We start from the raw sequence: 21,508 nt of genomic DNA, 5'->3' as shown, positions 1-21,508 counted from the left end.
CATGCTGTTTTTCTGTGTATACAATACATGTTTTTCATCCCTTCCCCTCATGAAAGGTATGGAGGCAATACCAGCGCAGCTATCGCGTTGATAATACTGCCTTAGGCTAAGCAAGCCAGAAGCATACAACAGGCTTTCTCACACTTAATGTTTGCATGAGCAGTAAAATGAACGGATCCTGGTTTCCTATGGATGTGTGTCCTATATCCCCTAAAACTTGATCTACAGTTCCCTCCTCCGTCTCACGTTCCCTAATCACCCTCATACAGTGCCCTCAGCTGCCTGCAGCTTCCCCTGTGGCCCCTGGCAGCACCCTTTGGACAGCTGGGTGTTTCCACAGTTGCCATCTGCCAACACATACAATGGTATGGTTTTGAACTGAAAATTACATTTGATGTAAATAAAAAAAAATATGCTAACAGTGAGAAAAAAAACCCCAAACCAAACCAAAACCAAAAACCGTTGCACTGAGTTATCTTAGAGTGACATTAAGAAACAAAAAACGTACCTGCTTCTAAGCATCCAAATTACAAGAGACAAATGGTTTTCCTTTGACTGTAGAAGCAAACTTACTATCTGATCATATTTTCTGTCTTCTCTTTCTATCTCTATCACTTTGCAGTTCCTCTTTATCCTATGCTGTCTGTAGTAGAAATTCTATTGTGACAATCACAATTACTTTAGCTATGGTTTGCAGGATCAGCTAATCTGAAATAAGCTAGTATTATTTTGCAGGAGGGAAAAAAGAACTAGAAGTTGTGATTCAGGCTTGGGAAAAAACTTTTACCTAAATCATTGTTTTGAAATTATAAAAAACTATAAGAAGTAGACTACTTTTAAATGTTCAAAGAGGCTATAATCCCATTGAGTGATAACCTTTCACTATGACTTTTTTCCATTTTATTTGTTCAGTTTAAGGTTTGACTGTTTTTACAGGATGCTGTCATTGTCAACCTGTTATTTCAAAACAACAACATTTTAGCCTCAGACTCATCCCACAAACATTCAAACGCTTTCACCGACAATTTAAAAGTATGCCTTGAGAAAATCAAGGCTGAATATCTCCATGTTAGAGGCAGGACAGCTAAGGTAGTAGTGGGGGAATGACATACACCAAATTACAGAAGCAGCTCATAGTAGAACTTAGGACTGCAAACTCCATATTATTTTTTTGCTGTAACTTTAGCAAGGGATAAAAAGCCTTTGTTATTACTTGTTGACATTATTTTATAGCATGTCTTGAATCTAGGCCAAAGCAATTGTCCCCTATTTCTCTCTCTCTCTCTTTTCTTAGTTTTAAGTCATGTCTTTTAGGCTTCACTTCGAACTCTGACATATCTAAATCAACGAGAAGATCTGCCAAATCTATTAAAGCTGGAATGCTGGTTTTTTTTTTATTTGATGATTTAAGTTTCTTTCCAAGTCAGCTCAGATTTGCAGAAAATTCAACCCACACTCCATGTTTTTCAGAAATGGTAGCCAAATTTTCAGGTTGGAAAGAAAACCTGAAACTTCATAAAGAGTGTTAAATTTGATCGCAGGTTTTGTTGTGAAAGTACCAGATAGAGTGGAGTGTCCAAATATCTCCCAAAGAGATGAAGGTTCTCAGAAACTCTCCATGTTTTCTGTCATTTCAGTGGTTGCATGACCCCATACTATCTCACTGCGCTGAACACTCTTACACCAAACTCATCTCTGCTGTGGCTAAATTGACACCATGAAGTCCCAAAAAGGGACTGCTTACTTCAGTGGAAGATGATGGTTATTTTCCACCATAAGTCTTTGTCCTTTGCTGATTCTCAGATCTTCCCTTTCTACACAGAGAAGCTACATTCATAAATTAATTAGTAAGGTTTGCAACATGCTGCATTAAACAGTGGCAGTTTGTTTGGTTTTTTTAAATATAGTTCGACATTACTGGAGTTGTTATATGAGCAGTTATATGAGCTGTCCCTTGTACAGACAGCTAAGGGCGTTACAGCGTAAACCACTCCTCATAAATAAGCCCCCATGACAGAACTGTATCAAGGTGCATCTGGGTACCTGGAGATAGAAAAGGCAAAGATAAATAAAAAAGTCTGTGCATTTGCAGAACGTAGGGTTACTTCTGAGTCACTCATACCCTTAAACCACAGCATAAGAAATAACATACGCATCATATACTACTTCATAATAAGTTCCCATTTTTCTGTTTCGGTATATTTACTGTACTTAATAGCTTGATCATGCAGTTCTTAAATGGAGACATGCCTCACCATGTAACTCACTCCATGGGTTTCAGTGTGACTGAACAGTATCTTGTTCCACAAGGGATGCCACTGAAACCACCAAGACAACCCAAGGAGAAGAATTGGGCTGCAACAATTTACAGGAAGCATCTGCTTGTTCTAAACAAGACTTTAACCAGAAAATTCAATTGCTTGCCTTTTTAAAGGAAGTACAGCTAACTTTCAAAACTCCCAGAGTATATATTCTGGTTGCACTTAAAATTAATTCATAGCTTTGAATTGTTAATATGGATTTTTGCTCAGGGAATCTTAAATGTCGAACCTTAAATTTTAATGTACTGAGGATTCTTTCAAGTGGTCTGAACGGTGCTGTTTTCTAACTAGTCTTCTTTGACACAAACAATTCTGATGAACTTTGTTTCAGGATACTTACAAAGCTGACTGAAGCAGTCTCTAACCTATTAACAGTTACATTTGGAGGCTTCTGGAGGACAGCAGAAGCACTGAACAATGAAAGAAGGTCAAATGCAGTGTCTATCTTTAACAAAGGGGGAAGAGAGAATCGGGAAATTAAAAACTAATTAATTTATCTCCAGTTCTGCAAATCTGGTAAGAGTAAACATTGTGCTCTAATCAGACTGGTAACAGTTCTCCTGAAGACGTGGGTGTAATTCTGTACATTGCACTTCAGAGGAGACACAGGTCAAGAAAAAACAAAGGGGAGGAATGAGAATTCCTGAACCCCTAGAAAGACTGACTGGTGAAGAAGAGTTCAGCAGCTGGATTGTTTAAGGTACAGAGGAGGGTCCAAGGATAAAGATGTGCTCACAATCCCCTGAGGCTGCTGCTGAGAGCAGAGCAAGCAGGTCGGGGAATCTAGGGGCACAGGCCAAAGAGCAATGAGCTCCAACTACAGCAAAGACATTTCAGATTACCTACTAGGTAAGCACTAAGTTAAGACTACTAGGTAAGACTACATTAGCAACACACCTGTAATGACTGTGATATATTTGAGCCTGCCCAGAGGCAAGGGGAGGATGAGAACATCCTGAGATGTTCTAATTTTATTTTATTGTCTTATTTAGAAAGCTATCATTTCCCAGATGTAACTTAAAAATATAGCACTTTCCTCCCCTTCAGAATAAATTTTTTTTTTCTGCTGTACCTGATTTTTTAATCTGAACCTAAAGTTCCAGTGAAATTGTAGGCTGTCATACTCTGCTGTCCTAGGCATGACTACAGATATGCTTTGCACTTATAAAGCTATTTTCGGAGGATATGGTTTTCAATCAGGTATCCTGATTTATCCCCAGGTATAAATTAGACTTCCACTAGTCTAGGTCATTCCCTGTCCTGTACAACAACAGTTATATTTTTCTAAAGTAATTTTATACTATGACTGACAGTTGTATCCAGGTTCAACTGTATCACTGGTATGTATTTAACTGTACATTAAAGACCATAAACCATATATTCAAAAGTTAGGAAATACAAGAATGAGGGCTGCCACCTTAACTTTACACAGTGATCTCACTGTGTAATGGTCTTTAGTTACATGATGATACTTTTTTGTTTTCTTCCAGAGAAAACTTGCTGCAGTTGTCGGAACAGGTAATACCCAGGGATTTTAGCAGAGCAGTGCAGTGAAGGGGCTGGCTGGCTGGTCTCAGCTCAGACAAAAATGCACAGAGAACAGATTCCATCTGTGCCTTTTCAACATACTTCTATGTGACAACGGCAAATCAGTGACACTTTCCTTTCTTAGGGGAGCTTTAAATTCTCAATTCACTGATCCCTCAAACAGGCACTGCAGTTTGGTCTGTTGAAATTTCAAGTGGTCTCACTTGCAACTGAAGTCAGTGAGAGATGCACTTTGTGCACACAAAATGGCACTTAATGCTGAGAATGCTGAAAAATCAGCTTCTCAGTATCTCAAATACAGTGAATAGTTTTGACACGCACTTAATTTTCTCCTTAGTTTCTAACTCCTTGTAAAGCAAAAAATTACAGCATTTGCCTATAAATGTAACAACACTGTGACTTATATTTGAATATACAGGCTCATACTTGAATGCCTTCTAATAGCAGCTTTGTATGTCATATGTTACCTTCAAAACCAGCATCACCTAACACCAGAAAGAAAAGTGGTGTGTGATTTATACTAACACTCACTAGAAAGAAGGTTTAAAATGGAAAACCTATAATTGGAGTTATTCTATTATGTACATGTTGGTTGATGCTGAATGAACAAAACAGCAATCGAGAGTTAAGTTAAAACCAAAGAGCTACTGGCAGATGATGCAACAGCACGTGACAGTGGCACTTACAGTGTGACTGCTGCCTACCTGTGTTTCATATTAGTAACAAACTGGTAGCTTCTCCCTTCAGTTATTTAACTTGGAGGATAACTTCCTGTATTTGCCAAAGACTCTGTCAGTTTTGGTTGCATAAAAGGGCAAGACTGGAAATTTCAGTCACCTATGAAAGAGTCTATAGCCCAAAGGACTGAGAGGTCTCATTATATACATCTGTATGCATTTATATGGTACTACTACTATTATTTTTGTAACCAAAAAATAAAATTCAGTTTAAATCACATAGTACTGTCTTGTAGAGAAATCCCTTCCTCTCCTTCAACTCCTCACCTACAAAGTCCAACTTCCATCGCTTTTGGTCTCTATTTTGTCCATGGGTGTGAAAGCAATAGCACTCCACTTTAAAGAAAGAGCTGCATATTTTTTAATTTCATGTCATAGAAGGAAAAGGCTGCTCTGCTGTTATACTTTGGAAGTGTAAGCAACAGCTAGATTACCATCAGTGGTCATCTATTTTAAATAATGGTGACCATTACATTAAAAGTCTGGTAGCTTTGAAATGTTACGGCCTGTTTTACTGGAGTTGGCATAGAAGATGCAGGCAAGCACCAGGCAAGTAGCACAGAATAAAAACAATATCACGTCACTCCCAGTGATAACTCTAAGGGTGTCATTTAGTCCACAGACATACTACAAAGAAAAAAGAGAAAGGAAAATGCTCCATAGTACCACATTAGGAATAGAAAATAGCTGCAAATATAAGCTAGACTAATTCTTGGGAAAATATTTTGGATTGTTAATAAAAGTGGTTTTAAAATCCTGATTATCGTGTCTTTCATGAACTAATATGAACTCTAGTTTTCAAAGATGCTCATTTACTTTAAGCAATGGCTACAATAAAACTGAACAGTACCATGACATATTTTGGATGAGCTAGAAGTGAAGTTGCTTTGAGCAGTTTAAACTGCAACAAAGGGATGGCCAGATTAAACGCTGCAAATGGGAGAATGATGCTGAAGTCACAGGCACAGAGATGTGAATCCTGCACTGAGATCATTCACTAAACTGAAGGCCGGGCACACAGAGGCCCCATCACACTGTAGCAGTCAAAATATTTGGCTTCATGTTAAAATATATGATGTGATATGATACGTTATGACATGACATGACATGACATGACATGACATGACATGACATGATATGATATGGAGATCCTACTGCTGGGGGGGGTCTTCTTGTAGAGTCTCACATACAAGAAGGAAGGCAGAGCCTCTGGCACCTTTTGACTTAATAGCATGACAAGGAGCAGAAATGAGCTAAAAGATCGCATATTTGCATTTCAGCTCACTCTTTCTCATTAACTTACTTTTCTGGTTTTAGATCCCTGTAAATAATTCCAAGACCATGGAGGTGGTCTAATGCCAAGGCTAGCTCAGCTAAGTAGAACTTGACATCCTCTTCTGTAAACATCACCTAGAGAGAAAGAGAAGAACACATCTATTTACTGGAGAGTGGTGGGCTGGCTTGTGTTAAACAGACATGGGGAAGAAATTGTCTAACTCAGGAATACTGGAAGGACCATCATATCAGGTTCAATTTCCATAATTTGTCTGAGCTCACATTAACAATTCTTACCAGATTCCCCTTGTAAAACAAAACTTGATCTGTCAAATACTTCTGATCCTTAAAACATGCTGCTTTCATTCATCTGTTTGATCTGTTTAGATGACATCATGTCATAGTAATATGAATAAGGTTCTAACTCTTTGGAACTGAATGCAAAATTCAGTACGTTCAGTGCTTTGCTTATCTCCTAATTTGCTAAAATATTGGCATTTTGTCACCTCATTCCAATGAAATAACATGGGGCAACCTCTCTGGGGAAGTGCAATGCTTCCAAACCCAAGCAGAATACACAGCATGAAAAGACTCAGAGATGGATTTAAAACCACATACACTCAGGGTTCAGGATATCTCAGTGCAGATGCCCTAAGCAGTGATGTGTTGTCTAAAACCCAGGGCCTGATGAGGTATAAAACGAGGGCAGTTGTTTCCTTTCTACAGCTGATATGGATACTGTTAACACTGAAAACTCTGTTTTAGATGGGAAGAAACTTCTGTAATTGAAAAAACACTCAGAAAAACTCAGATGGCAAGAAACCCCTTTGGTTCAGATTTCATTATATCCCAGGTGTTACTAAGTTCTCTTTAATTAAATCTCAATATGTACAATGGTAATAATGCAGAAAGAGAAGCTGATATAATGGATACACAGGCATGAATGCTATGTATGACAGAAGTAAAATGAGTTAGCTCAGTAAAAATTTACATGTCATATGTAAATATCTACAGTAGAAGTTGCTGAGCTTATTTTTAAAACTAACTCTCTGCACTTGGAAAGGGGTAGAAACAATACTTGAGTGCTCTGAGAAGCTGCAGAGGGCTGAGAGGAAAAGAGGATTCAGATAACAGATGTCACAATTTAATTAAGAATATCACTGCAAAGGCTAGAAAGAAAAAGGATACAGAAGCAAAAATAGTTAGTCTAGTTAGTCTGAACATAAAAATTGCATTAATTATCAAAATAAATTTAATTATTCATAAGATTTAAAATAAATACTGTAGGCAAGAGATGAAATAAATAGAATCAGGAAAAATCTAATCTATACAGATATCCCTAGTTAAAGTCAGATGTCTCAGAAAGACAGAGCAAGAGAGACAAGCTTTGCATGCACGCATGCTGTAGTATATGGGATCTGACTGAAAGTCCACTGAAGTCAATACCGTTCAACCAAGTCCATAATTAACAAATTGCAAGCAGTACAAGTTTTCCCATAACTTCTTCCCTTGTGATACTTTGCCACTAAAGAGCTGTGAAGTATAGCTAGACAGGATGAGCTGCAAACACTGGAAAAAGGAGTACGTAAAAGAACTGTCGAGTTCAGAGGACTCTATAGTATAAATCAGAGAAGTCAATGCATTGCATTTCATTAGAAAAGCTTTGGACAAAATGTGAAGTTTTAAAGGAGTACAAAATCTGAGCTGTTCTCTTTCACTTCTGAGTTCCCTGATTGTGCAGGAGGGGTAACTGCCCTCTGTAGGAAAGAGTTTCTCTCTTCAATGAAACCTCAGAGGCCCTTGCTAAGACAGTACGCTGCCTCACTAGCAAAGCCCGATTTCATGCCAAACAGAAGAAGGATATTTTTTGCTTTAATCTTTTCCCTTATACTAAAAATAACTGCTACCATGAACTGAGTACTTATACAAGTATCATTACTTGGCAATGTAATTAACCTGTTGCAAAGGTATTCTTGCATTAGCCCACAAGCCTTGAAGGTGAATACTTGGAGTCCTGAGCTGTGCTGCACATCACAATCTGCAGCATGTCACTGAACCAGGAATTGGATGAGGGGAAAAAAAAAAAAAAGCTAGGGAACTTTTGAATAAAAGTACTGTCTTCACCGCTTTTTTAATTTTTAGCCCACCAGTAACTCTCCAAACCCAGAGAAGCAAACAGAGCTCCCCCTCAAGAGGATGGCACCTGAAAGGTCCCCGTCTTATCTTTGAAGTGTGTGTTAGGTGGTTGCCTACACTCTGTATCTGCACACTGGAAAGAGACCAAGGGCTGGGGACATCATGTTGGTGACAGAGAGTGCTGGGGTGTAGAGAAGCCCCGGGGTGGCAGGTCTGCCTCACCACAGCCTCCTGTACTGCCTGCAGGGCTTGTATGGGGTTTGCATGGCAACGTGTTGGTAGTGGGGGGCACAGGGGTGGCTCCAGGCCCGGAGCAGGGGTTCCCCCCCAGCCCGCCGTGAAGCCCAGGCTGAGGCAGGCTGTCCCCTCAGCCCCGGGAGCCCACGGCGGAGCAGATCCCCCCCGCAGCCCGTGGGGACCCCACGCCGGAGCAGGGGGATGCCCGCAGGAGGCCGTGACCCCGCGGGCAGCCCGCGCTGGAGCCGGCTCCTGGCAGGGCCTGTGGCCCCGCGGAGGGGTGAGCCCAGGCCGGGGCAGGGCTGCTGGCCGGGCTGTGACCCCGCGGGGACACACGCTGGGGCAGGTCATGGGGGACCGTCTCCGTGGGAGGGACCCCGGGCTGGAGCAGGGCAGGGTGTGAGGAGCCTCCCCCTGAGGGGGCAGGAGCGGCAGGGACAGCGTGTGAGGGACTGACCCCAGCCCCATGCCAGTGTCCCTGCACTGCTGGGGGAGCAGGGAGAGAAACCGCGGGGGAGGCTCAGACCGGGAAGAAGGGGAGGGTGGTGGTGGTGGTGAAGGTCTGGTTTTATTTCTCATTATTCTACTCTGATTTGATTGGTAATAAATGAAACTAATTTCCCCAAGTCAAGTCTGTGTTGCCCATGATGATAATTGATGAGCGATCTCTTCCCTGTCCATATCTTGACCCAGGAGCCTTTCATTGTATTTTCTCTCTCCCCTGCCCAGCAGAGGAGGCGAGCGATAGGGAGGCTTTGGTGGGCACCTGGTGTCTGGCCAGGGTCAACCCACCACAAGGGCCTCGCTGAGGCTAAATGCAGGAGGATGCACTGTGTCAAGCAACACAGCCAGCCTGCTCAAAGAGGCATTTGGAGCCGCAGGCAAGCGCTAAATGAACCCAGAAAACCTACTGCTACCGTGCTTTACAGGCACCAGCGAGACAAGTTTGGAGCGTTTCCTGGCTGCCTTTTTCTCCAGCAGCAGCACCCCTCCAGGAGCAGGAGCTGCGGAGGGCAGGGAAGGGATGGGAGCCCAGGGAAGTGATGGAAGCAGCAGCTGCCCCCCGGCAGGCAGGGGGAGAGCAGGTGAGGGCTGTGAGAACCAACCTCCAAGTGGGGTGGTGCGTGGGCTCCGACCTGTGGGATGGCTCTTTGCCTGCTCCCTGGCTGATGCCCTGCTGTCTACATGCTTGCAGGGGGTCAGCTCCTGACCTACGTCCATCTCTTCTTTTTGCTGGCAGTGGTTGTGTTTTTCCAGTGGTTCTGTGCCCGTGTCCAGGCAAAATGTGTTGGGGATTGATTTCTCAGACTCCCTCATCTCCAAGATATATTTTGCAAGCAGTGAGTCTGGCGCTATTTTGCTACGGGAATGGCTTAGTAGTGGTGCAGTTTTCTCCGAAAATGATGCTTATGTGCTGCGTTACCTATGGCCTAATTCAAATACAATTATGAAGAACCCACTTAAAGATGCAAGATGATACAGATCTATTACATATATATAAGCAGGACTATTCCCAACACCATTTTTCATTTCCACCAACTTATTCTGAGTTCTGGAAAACCAGGACAGTCTTTCATTGCTAAGTTAAAAAATCTGTCAGCTTACCTCTTTGGAGAGTCTTGTGAAAAGGTCCCCTCCCCGCAGGAAATCTAGTATTAGATACAACTTTCCCTCTGTTTGAAATGCTGCATTAGAAAAGGATGGAGATGTTGGAAGTTTGAATCAAGATAAAATCTCCAAAGAATTAATCTTGTTGACTAGCAGCGTATCATTCATGTCATTAGCTTCCCTATCGTTTCAGCACTTTGAGAACAGAAAAAAATTAATTTCTGTATAGAACTAAACAATTGAGATTAAGACTATGGAAAAAATGGTATCAGCTGAGAGACAACAATGTGTTACTAATACATTTCTTTCCATGCTAAGCACTTACAAATTAATATTGCTTTCCACTGCACAATGTACCTGGAGTCACTGAAGACTGGGCATAGAGAGGAGCTCTCAGGGTAGTGTGAGAGGAGAGCCGGCACTATCCCAAATGTCCTCATAAGACCCTTTACAGTAATAATGGGGCCTCTCTGGGAACTGGTGAGGTAGAGGAAGGCAACTCCAGCAAGACACCACATTCATATACAGACATATATAAATTTGGATTGGTGCTGGTTGTTAAAAACAGTTTTTATTTAGATTCTCTGGTTTTCTAAATGATACCTGACAGCAGGTGAGGGGGTTGACAGATGTATACTCACCAGCTACCCCACCAGCACTATCTGTTACATCAGGCTTTATGACAAATGTATTTTGATGGAGGAATGACTAAAACCTACTTATACTGAAATTCTCCTTTAGCATAAATGAAGATTTTCACAAAGGTAGCCTCTATGACTTCATTAGAGACAAAGTGATGGTAGGCAGGGGGTATCTGTATGGAATTATAACACATCTAGTTACAATTCCTCAACCATTTAAGAACAAACATGAATTATATTTTATTATAGTTACCATAATGAAGCTTGACTATGAAAGGATGATTCACTTCTGCCAAAATATCTCTCTCCATTTTTGATCGTACTCGATCCCGAACTATAAAGAAAGAACAAGAACAGTGACATATTAAGAGGCAGCATGGTGACTGGATACAGTACTGCAATGAGGTTCAGGTGATTTGGATTCTGCTTCCTGCTCTGCTGATGGCTTGTGGTGTGACCTCTGGCAAATCACACCACTCTCTAGCGTCCCTTTTTTCTGCCTGTCTTGTCTGTGTAGTAAGAGTAAGCTCTTCAGGAAGGCACCATGTCTTCATCTGTAGACAACCATCCTCACTGAAGGGACCACAGTATCACAAAACCCAGGAAGGTGATTATGCTTTGCAGAAGAGAATGATAATGCAAAAATGAAAGCTACAGAAAATTAATAACTCTATCTCATGTAAGATTAAACAGAATGTATCAGTCCCAGAGCTTGTTGGGTTAACCTTGTGCAAATTAACTTTTTGATTTGTGCTGATGCTAGCAGTGGTTATGAGGCATCACAGAATAGCACTCTCTGGAAGTGATTTATATAAAATATTTTAAGATTCCAATAAACCATCCAAACAATTGGTAATAAAGAAAAAAGGATGACCGAAAATAGAAAAAAAACCCAATTTTATGTGTAGCGATGTTATTGTGTGATAGCAGTGATAAAAATACTTTTTGTGGTTGAGATGAACAGAGAGTAAGAGAAAAAAATAGATACAGAGGTGAGCTGAGTTCAAACTAATCAAAACTGACACTGAAGATTTCACAGCAAAAACATTTAGCAGAACGGTCAGGCATTGAGGAGGATTCAAGTCCCCACAATATCGGCTCTTCGATCTTACAGATTTATTTTTCAGTCAATCACAGGTTTACTATTTCCATAATGAAAGTATTGAATTTTTCTTCTTCTTTCTTTGTCTTACACAATGCCAATTTGCTTTCAGCAAATTCATCTACAAGGAATGTTATGAAACTATTTTAGGTGGTGAAGCCTGAGATCCCAGTGAGATTCTGTCACCTGCATGTGTTGTGGAGCTGCTGAGAAGCTGAGTACTCTCAGCACCCAAGTACACACCATAATGAAACCACATATTCTGTACTTCAAAAACTGATGCACGAAAATAGGTCCAAAACAGCTGATCTAAAAACCTTAAATAGGAGTTGAGAAGCACTTGGATTTCTTGCTATTTTGGTGCTTTGCTTAGTTCAATAGCAGGGAAAGCTTTACCAGCTCATTCACTCTAAGCTACTCTGTAGATAAAAATCAAAACAAAGAGAATCTCAGAATCTTAATCTTATCTCATGAGTAAAAATCACCATGCATCATACACTCACAAAATGCTTAACCTACATGAAGGCAAAGCATTTCTTATGCTGTAAAACGGTGATGCTCCCAAGCAGAATGCCAGGGCGGGTGAGCATTGCCGAACACTCTGTGCGGGACATTTCCCAATAAGCTTAGTTAGATAGCCTAGCAAAGTGCCCCTCTGTGCTTACAGGTGCACAGGTGTGAGAACAGGCTGGTATAACGGCAGCATGCCCTCCTGTCCCCATCGTTTCAACCCCTGAACAGGTAAAGGCACAGCTGACTAGGTGCTTTGCCATAGACCCTTGCACAGTGCCCTGCTTGCTACTGTGGTGGCCACCACTGTGGTGGTTACAGGCTGTGGACCTGTTAGGGTGCCACATCACCCTTCTCCCTACCTGCATACAGGAGGCACAATGACATTAAAGAAAAGGCTATGTCACCCCAGAAGACACCTCACTCTCCGAAGTCATGGCCCCGTAACCGCTCTGAACCTAGTATCCTCCAAAGCTGCTCTAATCACCACCTTCACAGCGGCTGCCAAAAAAGGTAACTGGAACCTGTAATCAGGATTACAGCTTGGCACGTGAGTTGGTGACCTGCCCTGCCCATCTTCCAACATCAAATACTGCCTGATTTCAACTGAGGACAGAAGCTATACAGGGTCAGCCTTTTATGCAGTCTTACCACAAAAGAACTTATTAATTGTATTCTCTAGAAAGACAAGCCTACTAGCTTTCTCCTACTGTCTTTTTCTTACTCTATTGCCTCCATGTGCCTTGGCTGTGCCTGATTTTAACCTCCAAAGTAGCCTCCCTAGAGCTATCTACGTGCTTGCACCTGCTTACACACCACAGGGCACTGTCAGAATTAGTTATTGTACTGTGTGCTGCACATTCATCGTCATCATATTTAATACATATGCAAGGTTAAATTCCTTCTCCTTTCTGGTTTATTATTAGATGTCATAGCAGGAAGGAAAACTTATTTTCTTTTATTCTATATACACCTAGAAATAGGAATTCACCTGTTCTTTTGCCACCTTGTATTTTGGGGATCGGGGTGATGTGGGTCTCCTATGCATCAGAAAAGGGTTTAAGAAGAGATGGCGCTTTGACATAACATTTCAACAGCATGAACCTCTGGCTCAGTCTGACTCCTCTGTCATCTTCCAGGTGTGGTGAGTGGGAAAATATCTCTCTTCTGCACTTCAGAAATTTTTTTCTAGCATTGAGTGGTCCCAGTCTGCTCCACTGAGGGAATCTCCCTTCTAGGGCTTACATCATGGCAGTTAGATAATTAATTTGCTAAAGTTTGATCTGAATTACTTCTGACTGCTTATTCAGGCAGCTAGATCCTATCTATGGAGGGACTCTTCCAGCAGCATGGGGAGACATGGACACTCTGAATAGCTGCTGTGGTGCCGGGGATGATGAGGTGTTTGCCTCATTATCATTACTGTTAATGGCATTTACTGCTATACGGGTGACCTAGCAAACACACATATCTTTGCTTAGTCTTGTCTGGGGATCAGTGAACATGTACCACCATGAATTTCTCCACTCATTTCCAAAATAACTGGATCTCTGACAAGGACCTGTTTCTATAGATTCCATTCTGAGTGAATCCCTTTTCTCTGATGGTATCTTCAAAGAACTTCAAAACCAGCACTGGAGCTCAGCAGCCTCAGTGAAGTTGACCGAGCAGCCCAGCTCAGTACTGCTCAGCATAGGGCTGGGCTCTCCTGGGCACATGTACCTGCCTAGCACTGTGGAACAGCCTCTCCTGCCCTCTCCCTGGCAACGACAGGGGATGTACACCAAAAGCGCAGAGGAAAGCACAAATAATTCAGCTCCCCCATCCTCATTTTGACCACTTACAGGGGCCTCAGTACAGTGCACTGAGTGGGGAGCACAGGCAGCTTGGGTAAGTAATTCTTACACCAGATGTTCACCGATATGAGTCAAATGCTCACTGGAAATAGCACTCATGTGCTAAACTCTTGCCCTTTCTACCAGTATTGAATTTGGTTCAAAAGGTGGCGTTTACCACTTATCTTTAAATTATGCATCAGACAGAAGCAGAGAATGTAACCTGGAGCAATGAGCACAAAGTCATGAAGAGTATTTGCACGAGCTTGGACAGATTAGTTCTCCCTGAAATAATCCCTGTCACCAGACAGAAAAGACCAGACTGGTGGAGCCTGTAATAGGGGAGGAAGCAGCTCCCAGCCTGAAATAAAAACAGTTCCCATTTCCAGGTATTAATGTGGTATGAAAGAGAAGTGGAGGCAGCTGAGGATACAAGCAAATAAATAGAGTTTATCCATTTCTGTCTGTTGAGCTCTGAACATCGGAGGAAGATGTTACTGCTTACTTTTAACTCTAAATGCTTAAGCAGAGGGTTTTATTTAAGGTATGAGTTTTTACTTGGGTTGTTTTCATTTTAATAACCATGAAGTACAGAAGGGAAAGGAGAAAAGGGAGAAGTATATTCAGAGCATCTTCCAAGGAGAGAAAAAAATTTCCTTCTCATTAACAGACTAGATGTGTATTTTCTGAATAAGAAAATAAAAACATAATCCTGCTTCCCCCTCTGAAGCTCTCATATCAACTTTAGTTGAGATTTAAATATAGAAATATAAATTAAATTTCAGCCAATGAACTTCTTGTCCATACGTCTCACTTAAAAGCTAAGAGTCAGCACATCTCTAGCTATGTATGCTGTAAAGTAATGATGATCTGGTGACATCCCTTGATGTACACGCAATGACACCGTATCGGTTCAGCAGGATGTCGAGACAGCTCAGTGAGAACTTTAATTAGGGAAACCATAGCCTACAGGAGCTGTAAAGGGGGATTTTATAGAAGAAACACTAATTTATTCACTGTAATACTGATTAAAATTTATTGCTAATTCACCATAAGGGGAAAGTAACTTATCATGTATCTGGTGACTGGATAGCCAAGCTGAAGTCACAGATCTGTGAAGTTAAACACTGCTCAGGCACTGGTTTCAGTAGAGCCAGGGTATTGCTCCTGCGATCATCTTGGTCAAAGAATAACTTCCAAATGTTTTTGTATCATACTACCCTTCTCACTGTTGTCCAAAGTAATTGTTAATTCTAGCAGAAAAAAAAAATATCTTGAAGCTATCTTCTAAATTTGTGCATAATACTTTGCTGGTCTTTTGTCTGTCTTCAGACTTACCTAGAGTAAAATTTAATGTTTCAACTTCAAGAAAAATAATTTTCAATCTGACTTGCAGTGCAGTTTTGGTTTTTGCATATAGATTTGGTGTTACAAGGCAGAAGGCTTTTACCTACAGCCTTGCACAAGCTAAGACATGCATCAAAGGTAAATTGGTATTAATTTATGAAGATTACATTTCAGCTTCAATTTTCAAGTGCCAAAGAAAAAGTAAATTGCCTTTGTTTACACAGGGTAAATTAGTCATGGTGTTGTTCTTTGATGAACAGTTTTACTTGGGGAAGTTCTGGTAGGTATGCAAGCACGTACATACACACGTGTAAGATGATATAATTTCTGCTCCTAGTTACAAATACAAATAATGCTGAACTCCAAACCATCAAATTTAGCGACTCTCCTCTTGTTCATTAAAGATTTCTCTGACAAGATCCTGTTGGAGCTGAGGGTTTCTTAAACTTTGCCTTAGCGTGCAGAAGAACCTGTTTGAAAGCCACAGACACCTGGGCAGCCACAGCCAAAACTGTATACTGCTCTCGTCCCATACCATGTGCCCCCCCCCCGCCCCGCCTCTGCACTGCCTCCCCCAGTTCTAGTTTGGTTTAACTTGGGACAGGGAAATGAAAAGAAAAATGAAAATATTGAGTGTACTCACTTAATAGTCCCTACTGGGACAGAAAATCAAATGCTTCAGTAGCTATTGCATTATGAGGCTACACTTTTAATACCTGTTTTTTGCCAGCAGAAATAAGGCTTTTGGGGCAGCCGGAGGCTCAGCAGCACTGCAGCTTGTCACTGTCAGGGCACTACTGTCCCCAGCGTGGCTGAAGCCAGCCTGTGACCCCACGGGCACCATTTGCTAGCAAGACCACTAATGAGGGTGGGTGGCAGTGGGACAGGGTCTGCACTCCTCCTTAGGCTGAAACCCTGATGGTGCCCTGCATGTGTCCCACACTACGCTCCCCTTGGTCCCAGCTGGATCCCGTCAGGGCACAGACACTTGAAGTTAGTGTTCCCATGACCGATACCATTTTCCACTTACAGCTTTCCTCTTGAAAAGTTTTTTGTAGAGATAGATCCAGCAAGGGAGTGCATATTACAGACATCTTAATGGATTGCCTCAGCTAAGGACACTGAGCTGCAAATCATAAACGTAAACATAAATCATAAACTTCATAAACAGCAAAATCCTCTGTATAGTGAAGCCCAGCTCTGGCTCACCCGTGGGAGGAACCACGGTGTGCTGCATCAGTGCTGAGAGACAGGAGCTGAGACGTACATCTCTAAGGAAGACCAGCGCAGAGCAAGGGAGCGGGTCTGCCTCAACCCTGCCTGTTCCAGGGATCAGCAGCGGTGCAGGGAGCCAGTGACGGGGGCTGCCCGGCTGTGGCTGCCCATGCAGGTGGTGCTGAGGCGTATGCGATATATTCCAGCTTCCTCTGTAGGTGTTGAACTCGGACCTTGCTCTCACCTCTGTCAGTCAACGGTACAGGGAGCCAGCCTCACAGGTGAAATGGTCTCTCTACATGTTAGCTGAGGTCCAGCACAGGTCTGCTTTGCTCATGACTGCAGTCATTTGTGCATTCATGCCCTGTGAACATCTCTGATTTACTAGTGTAGTCTCGCAAATGCAAGCAAAGGACTTTTGGATGCTCCAATACACTTCTAGCAATACTTAAATGACTTCTAGGGATGGAGACAGATCTTGTGAGCTCTGCAAGGCATCTAAAGCTGAAGCTGGTTCTAAAACTCTTCAATAGCACTAAAGTGATAAATCTTATTTTTTGTAAGTTGGTGTTAGGTGCATAGATCCTTTTATAACTCAGTTCCAGAACGAATATCTGCTGGCTGCCTTGAGGCACAGGAGCCTGGTGCCTCCTAAGAGTCCTCTGGAGGTGGTTCAGGGCAGGACCTGGTGCTCTCTCTGCTTGCATCTCTGAGTGGGCCAGTCTCTTTCCAATGATTTTGGAGGCAATCTTGGTGTCACCAGACTGAAATTGGCATTTGAAAGCTTACTTTTTTTTTAAACTAGGAATGGGTCGTCAGATGATGGGTTTGATGCCTCCAGTGACTTGTCCTTATGGATTTTTATCCTTTTTGACAGTTTTACCCAAAGTGCTGCCTAATCCCCTGACCCACAACACAAGGGAGAGAAACCCCCCTGCGCGCCTGACACCAGCAACTCCACTTAGAAGACAGCTGTTCCTCCAGGAAGACGGTATACAAAGAAAATACTTGAATAATGTCAAAGGTTTCACAATCTGCTCAGAAATGTGTGGCAAAAAGCATTATTGATTATAAATTATTTGCCCAGCCCCACCTTTCAAAATGACCTTTTGATAAGAGATGTCCCTGGTCTCCCAGGAGTGGAGCACTAATTAATTAACAAAGCAAGAACAGGGGGAGCTAGAAACCAAGTTACCTGAATTAAATCACCATCAGAAAATACTGGTAGCAGGAGAAGTAAATCACTGAATAAAAATATGGATTTAAATTTCATCCTTGACCCTCCCCACTTCCCTAAAACTCAGCACCATGCCTCTAATAGAACAAAAGCTCTGGCTCCGGAACATGAACTCAATTTCAAATTCTTCACATAGCACTGAAACATATGTGTGATACAGAAAATGGAATATATACATAAAACTATGTGTAACATCCTTTTCAATTCTATTTCTGTTATTTTCATCTGGTTTTAATGCTGGCCATTGTAGACAAAAGCAGAGAGCTAGATTCTAATTTCAAATCCACACTGCGTATATCTGGAAGACAAAGTACTTTTGTGGTGACTAATTACCCAAGATATGGAGAAATACAGGCTTTCCCAAAAAGATCATAATCTGGCTTCAATGGCCCTGCTTGGAAATACTATTTGCATTACTGTGCTTCTGCTCCACAGTATTGTTCTCAAATCTTCTAAAGAGCAGCCTTTCATGTCCTACCTTACCAGCGGAGCATTGTAACAACACAAAGGAAAACAGAAAAGTGTCTTGTTGACACCTGAATATAGAAGTATATCAATAGCTTCACATAGGGATTTCATGCACATTTCTTTTGAAATGCATATAATTTTGTGAAGGTTATTTTTCTGGAAGAAAGATCATCCGCACCCCCAAGTATGGAACATTTTAAAGATGGGGAAAGAGCCATTAAAAACAGAGCTTTACCACTCAACCCTAGCACAGCAAAGGAAAAATACCAGATTCACAGAGCAGGACATGCTCCTTTGTAGAAGGGCGCTCTGAAAAATCAATATGAACACAGACTGAGGTTTAGGAGTCCAGGGTCTGGAAGAGGTTACTTTATCTCCCCCTCCCTTCCTTTTTTCCCCCCTTTTACATTAAACAACATATTTGGCTTTAAAGAAATCAAAGACTTTCCTTTGTTTGGGTTTTGTGTGTGTTTTTTTTTTTTTTTTTTAAGTAGCTTGGATGTTTTGAAGTTGAGATTTGGAATGACAGATATCTCTAAATTAATCCAAAACTTTTAATATTGAACTTCCATTTATGTTATTTATCACCTATTCATTATTCTCTCTAAATGTTTGGAAAAGTTAATTAAATCTCACAGTATCCCTCTGAACTACCTCTGCTTGATTTTCCAACAAGGAGAATTAAAGGACAGATTGAGGAAATCTAATGCTAGCAAAAAAAAAAAAAAGTTAAAAAAAAAAACCAAAAAAACATACGGGAGTTGTCAGGAGCAAACATGGGTTTCTAGGACATACTAACTCTGATGACAACAAATCCTCAGAACAGTAATCTGACTTCCCATGTTTTCCTGACAGCCTTGCCAGCAAGGAGCAGCCTGGTGGGCTGCGGGTGCTGCTCAGTGGGTTCCCTCCTGCCCAGTGGAGCCTCTGACAGCTGCAAACTCCCACTATTTCCCCACTGGGACAACAACTTGGATCTCTCTTCCCAGCCACAAAAATCCCATAGATGCTGCAGAAAGGAGCTTAAGTGCACTTTAGATTTTTGGCTGAAATTAGCCAGTGGGTTCAACGCTGTCATTAGAGAAGTACTGACCAACAGACCAGCCAGATGAACATATAAACCCCACGTCCTTATGCAGAGGTGAAATTTCAGTTTTTAAGTATTTTTAAGCAGAACTGGGCCAACTGCATATACATAGATGTGCTTGTGCACAGCTCCCAGGTGAACCCAATGCCCCCACCAAGGTCTGTGAGCTGCAAATGTGCAATGTTATCCAGCAAGACAAATCCTATCGTGATGTACAACACCAACAAAGTCAGAATTACGCCCCTTACAACTGCATAAATCAATTCTAACTAACGTGTTTAAAAACAAAATGAATAGATAGCTCAACGAAGAGCAGAGAAAACTGCCATTTGATAGCATGGAGCTTCCTCCAAAAAGCCAAAACCTACAGCTGGAAACACATCTGTCCATGACTTGTGCAAAACTGAAAGCCTTCAATCAATACTTCTGCATAGCTGCACCTGGGTCATCTATTTTTTCTTTTTTTTAAAAAAAGTAAAGCATATGTTTTCTTTAAATATATTTACCTTAGTGGATGTGATGTGATATCCTGTCAAATGATCTGTGAAGCAATATATTTCTTTCTTGAATTCTACTGTCACATACTCCTATTTTTTACTATATTTGCTTCTGTTGAGCAGGTGTATAATTATTATTATTATTGCAGGCAATAGCAACAATTTCAATATTAACTCTTACTGACACGCAATAATTACCTACGCTTTAGGAATAGGTGTAATTTCAAAATGACAAGTGAATAGGAGGGTTGGCCTTAGAATTCAGAGGTCCCAGTAAACACCATTCATCAGTAACTCTGGAAATTATTATGACCTGAAAGGAGAAACTGGTGGCTGTTTCATATAGTTTTGCAATAAAGAAAAGTTGCTGAAAACAGTTATGAGACAGCTGGTCCTTTTGCCCTCACAGAATAGGTATTTAAAATGCAGTTCTAACATGAGAATTCAAAAGAGAAAAGATATACAGGTACATATACTCCTCAGTCCTACTCTTAAATACAGTTCAAAGAGGGATGAATTCTCACCATCCAACTTCTCTTGTCTCTCCTGTCAGGCTCTAATTCCCTTGCAGCTACTGCCCTGCTGCATTGGCTAACTCTTGTGTAGCTGCAAAGGAGAGGCAACACCGAGCCAAATGTTTCCTACCCGTGGGGCATTCTAGCATTAACTGAGTGTTGGCCTTGTGTTTGCTATTGTGATGTTGCTAGGTCAACAGAAGCAATGAAGAAACTGTTTTTCTCTTGCCCTGCTTGAGATGGAGATGATCCAGACATCCAGGAACCGCTGGGTCTCTCAGGTTAATGAGTTTCACCGCCTTCCTTTGAAGCCCAGCGTTGTTTAATCAACTGTTGCTGCTCTTTGCTCCTAAAACACGCCTGTTTTGTGGGTTTTACAGGCAGGGCTAAATAAAGTTTGCAGATTATTGTGGAAGTGTGAAAACTATCTGTGCTTTGGTATCCACCACAATCATGTTCTGCAGCGTTATCATCAAAGGCAAAAATAGTTTTTATGATTGAAAAGTATTGGGAGTGACCACAGCTTAGCAGTGAAAATGCAAAGATACTCTCTCTTCTAAGGGGGGATACGCCCACCTTCTAAGAAAAAAAAATATGTTCCCTTTATTTAGTCTCTAGGGCCTAAAAAGCCAGTTGTACCGAGAGGGAGGTTTCTTCTCCAGGATCTTTGAACAACTACTAATTCACTTCTAAAGCCTGGAAGAGAGGTGGAAGGGGGTGAGGGTGGTACTGGAGCTTTTCAGGGAATGTAATTTTTAAAAAGATAGATGACCAAACCAGGACACTCTGCTGAAACACTTACTACCAATGCTTTTTCAAGTGAAATTTCACTCAGCAGCCCCGCTCCTATGGACAGACGCTCTACCCGAAATTGTACACTAAATCTTTTCTTTACCAATTGCAATGTCCATTCAGATGAATTAATAAAAAAGAGGATCTACGGGTGCTTCAGGAAAAATATGCTTGCCAAGCCCACCGGGAATTTTTAAAAGAGAACCCTCATGTCTTCCAAGTGTCGGGTAAACATACAAAAGTATGAAGCAATGGCCTAACTGGAGAGCAGTTTGCCAGCTCAGTTCTGGTACAGGTAATGCAAGGCAGAGACTGGAGAGTGAGAGGTGCATTTCTCGGAAGGGAGGCTTTGGATGGATTGGACATGGAGCACGAGGCAAATGTTAAACTTCACCCCAAA

General features: G+C 41.6%; 1 protein-coding gene across 2 annotated transcripts in view; it reads right to left on the bottom strand.

The window, feature by feature from the left end:
• RPS6KA2 (ribosomal protein S6 kinase A2) overlaps nucleotides 1-21,508 on the bottom strand; it is a 279,807-nt gene that overhangs the window by 66,120 nt on the left and 192,179 nt on the right. For both annotated transcript variants that reach the window (XM_040598483.1, XM_040598481.1), the window contains exons 4-6: nucleotides 10,757-10,837; nucleotides 9,860-9,939; nucleotides 5,910-6,016 (exon numbers count right to left, since the gene is read on the bottom strand). In XM_040598483.1, the coding sequence (XP_040454417.1) occupies nucleotides 5,910-6,016; nucleotides 9,860-9,939; nucleotides 10,757-10,837 (268 nt within the window). The remainder of the gene's footprint in view (nucleotides 1-5,909; nucleotides 6,017-9,859; nucleotides 9,940-10,756; nucleotides 10,838-21,508) is intronic.

Source organism: Falco naumanni, chromosome 6 (assembly GCF_017639655.2).
Source record: "Falco naumanni isolate bFalNau1 chromosome 6, bFalNau1.pat, whole genome shotgun sequence".
Lineage (NCBI taxonomy): Eukaryota > Metazoa > Chordata > Aves > Falconiformes > Falconidae > Falco > Falco naumanni.
The sequence above is the reverse complement of the archived record's forward strand: the minus strand, read 5'-3'. Positions and strand labels throughout refer to the sequence as shown.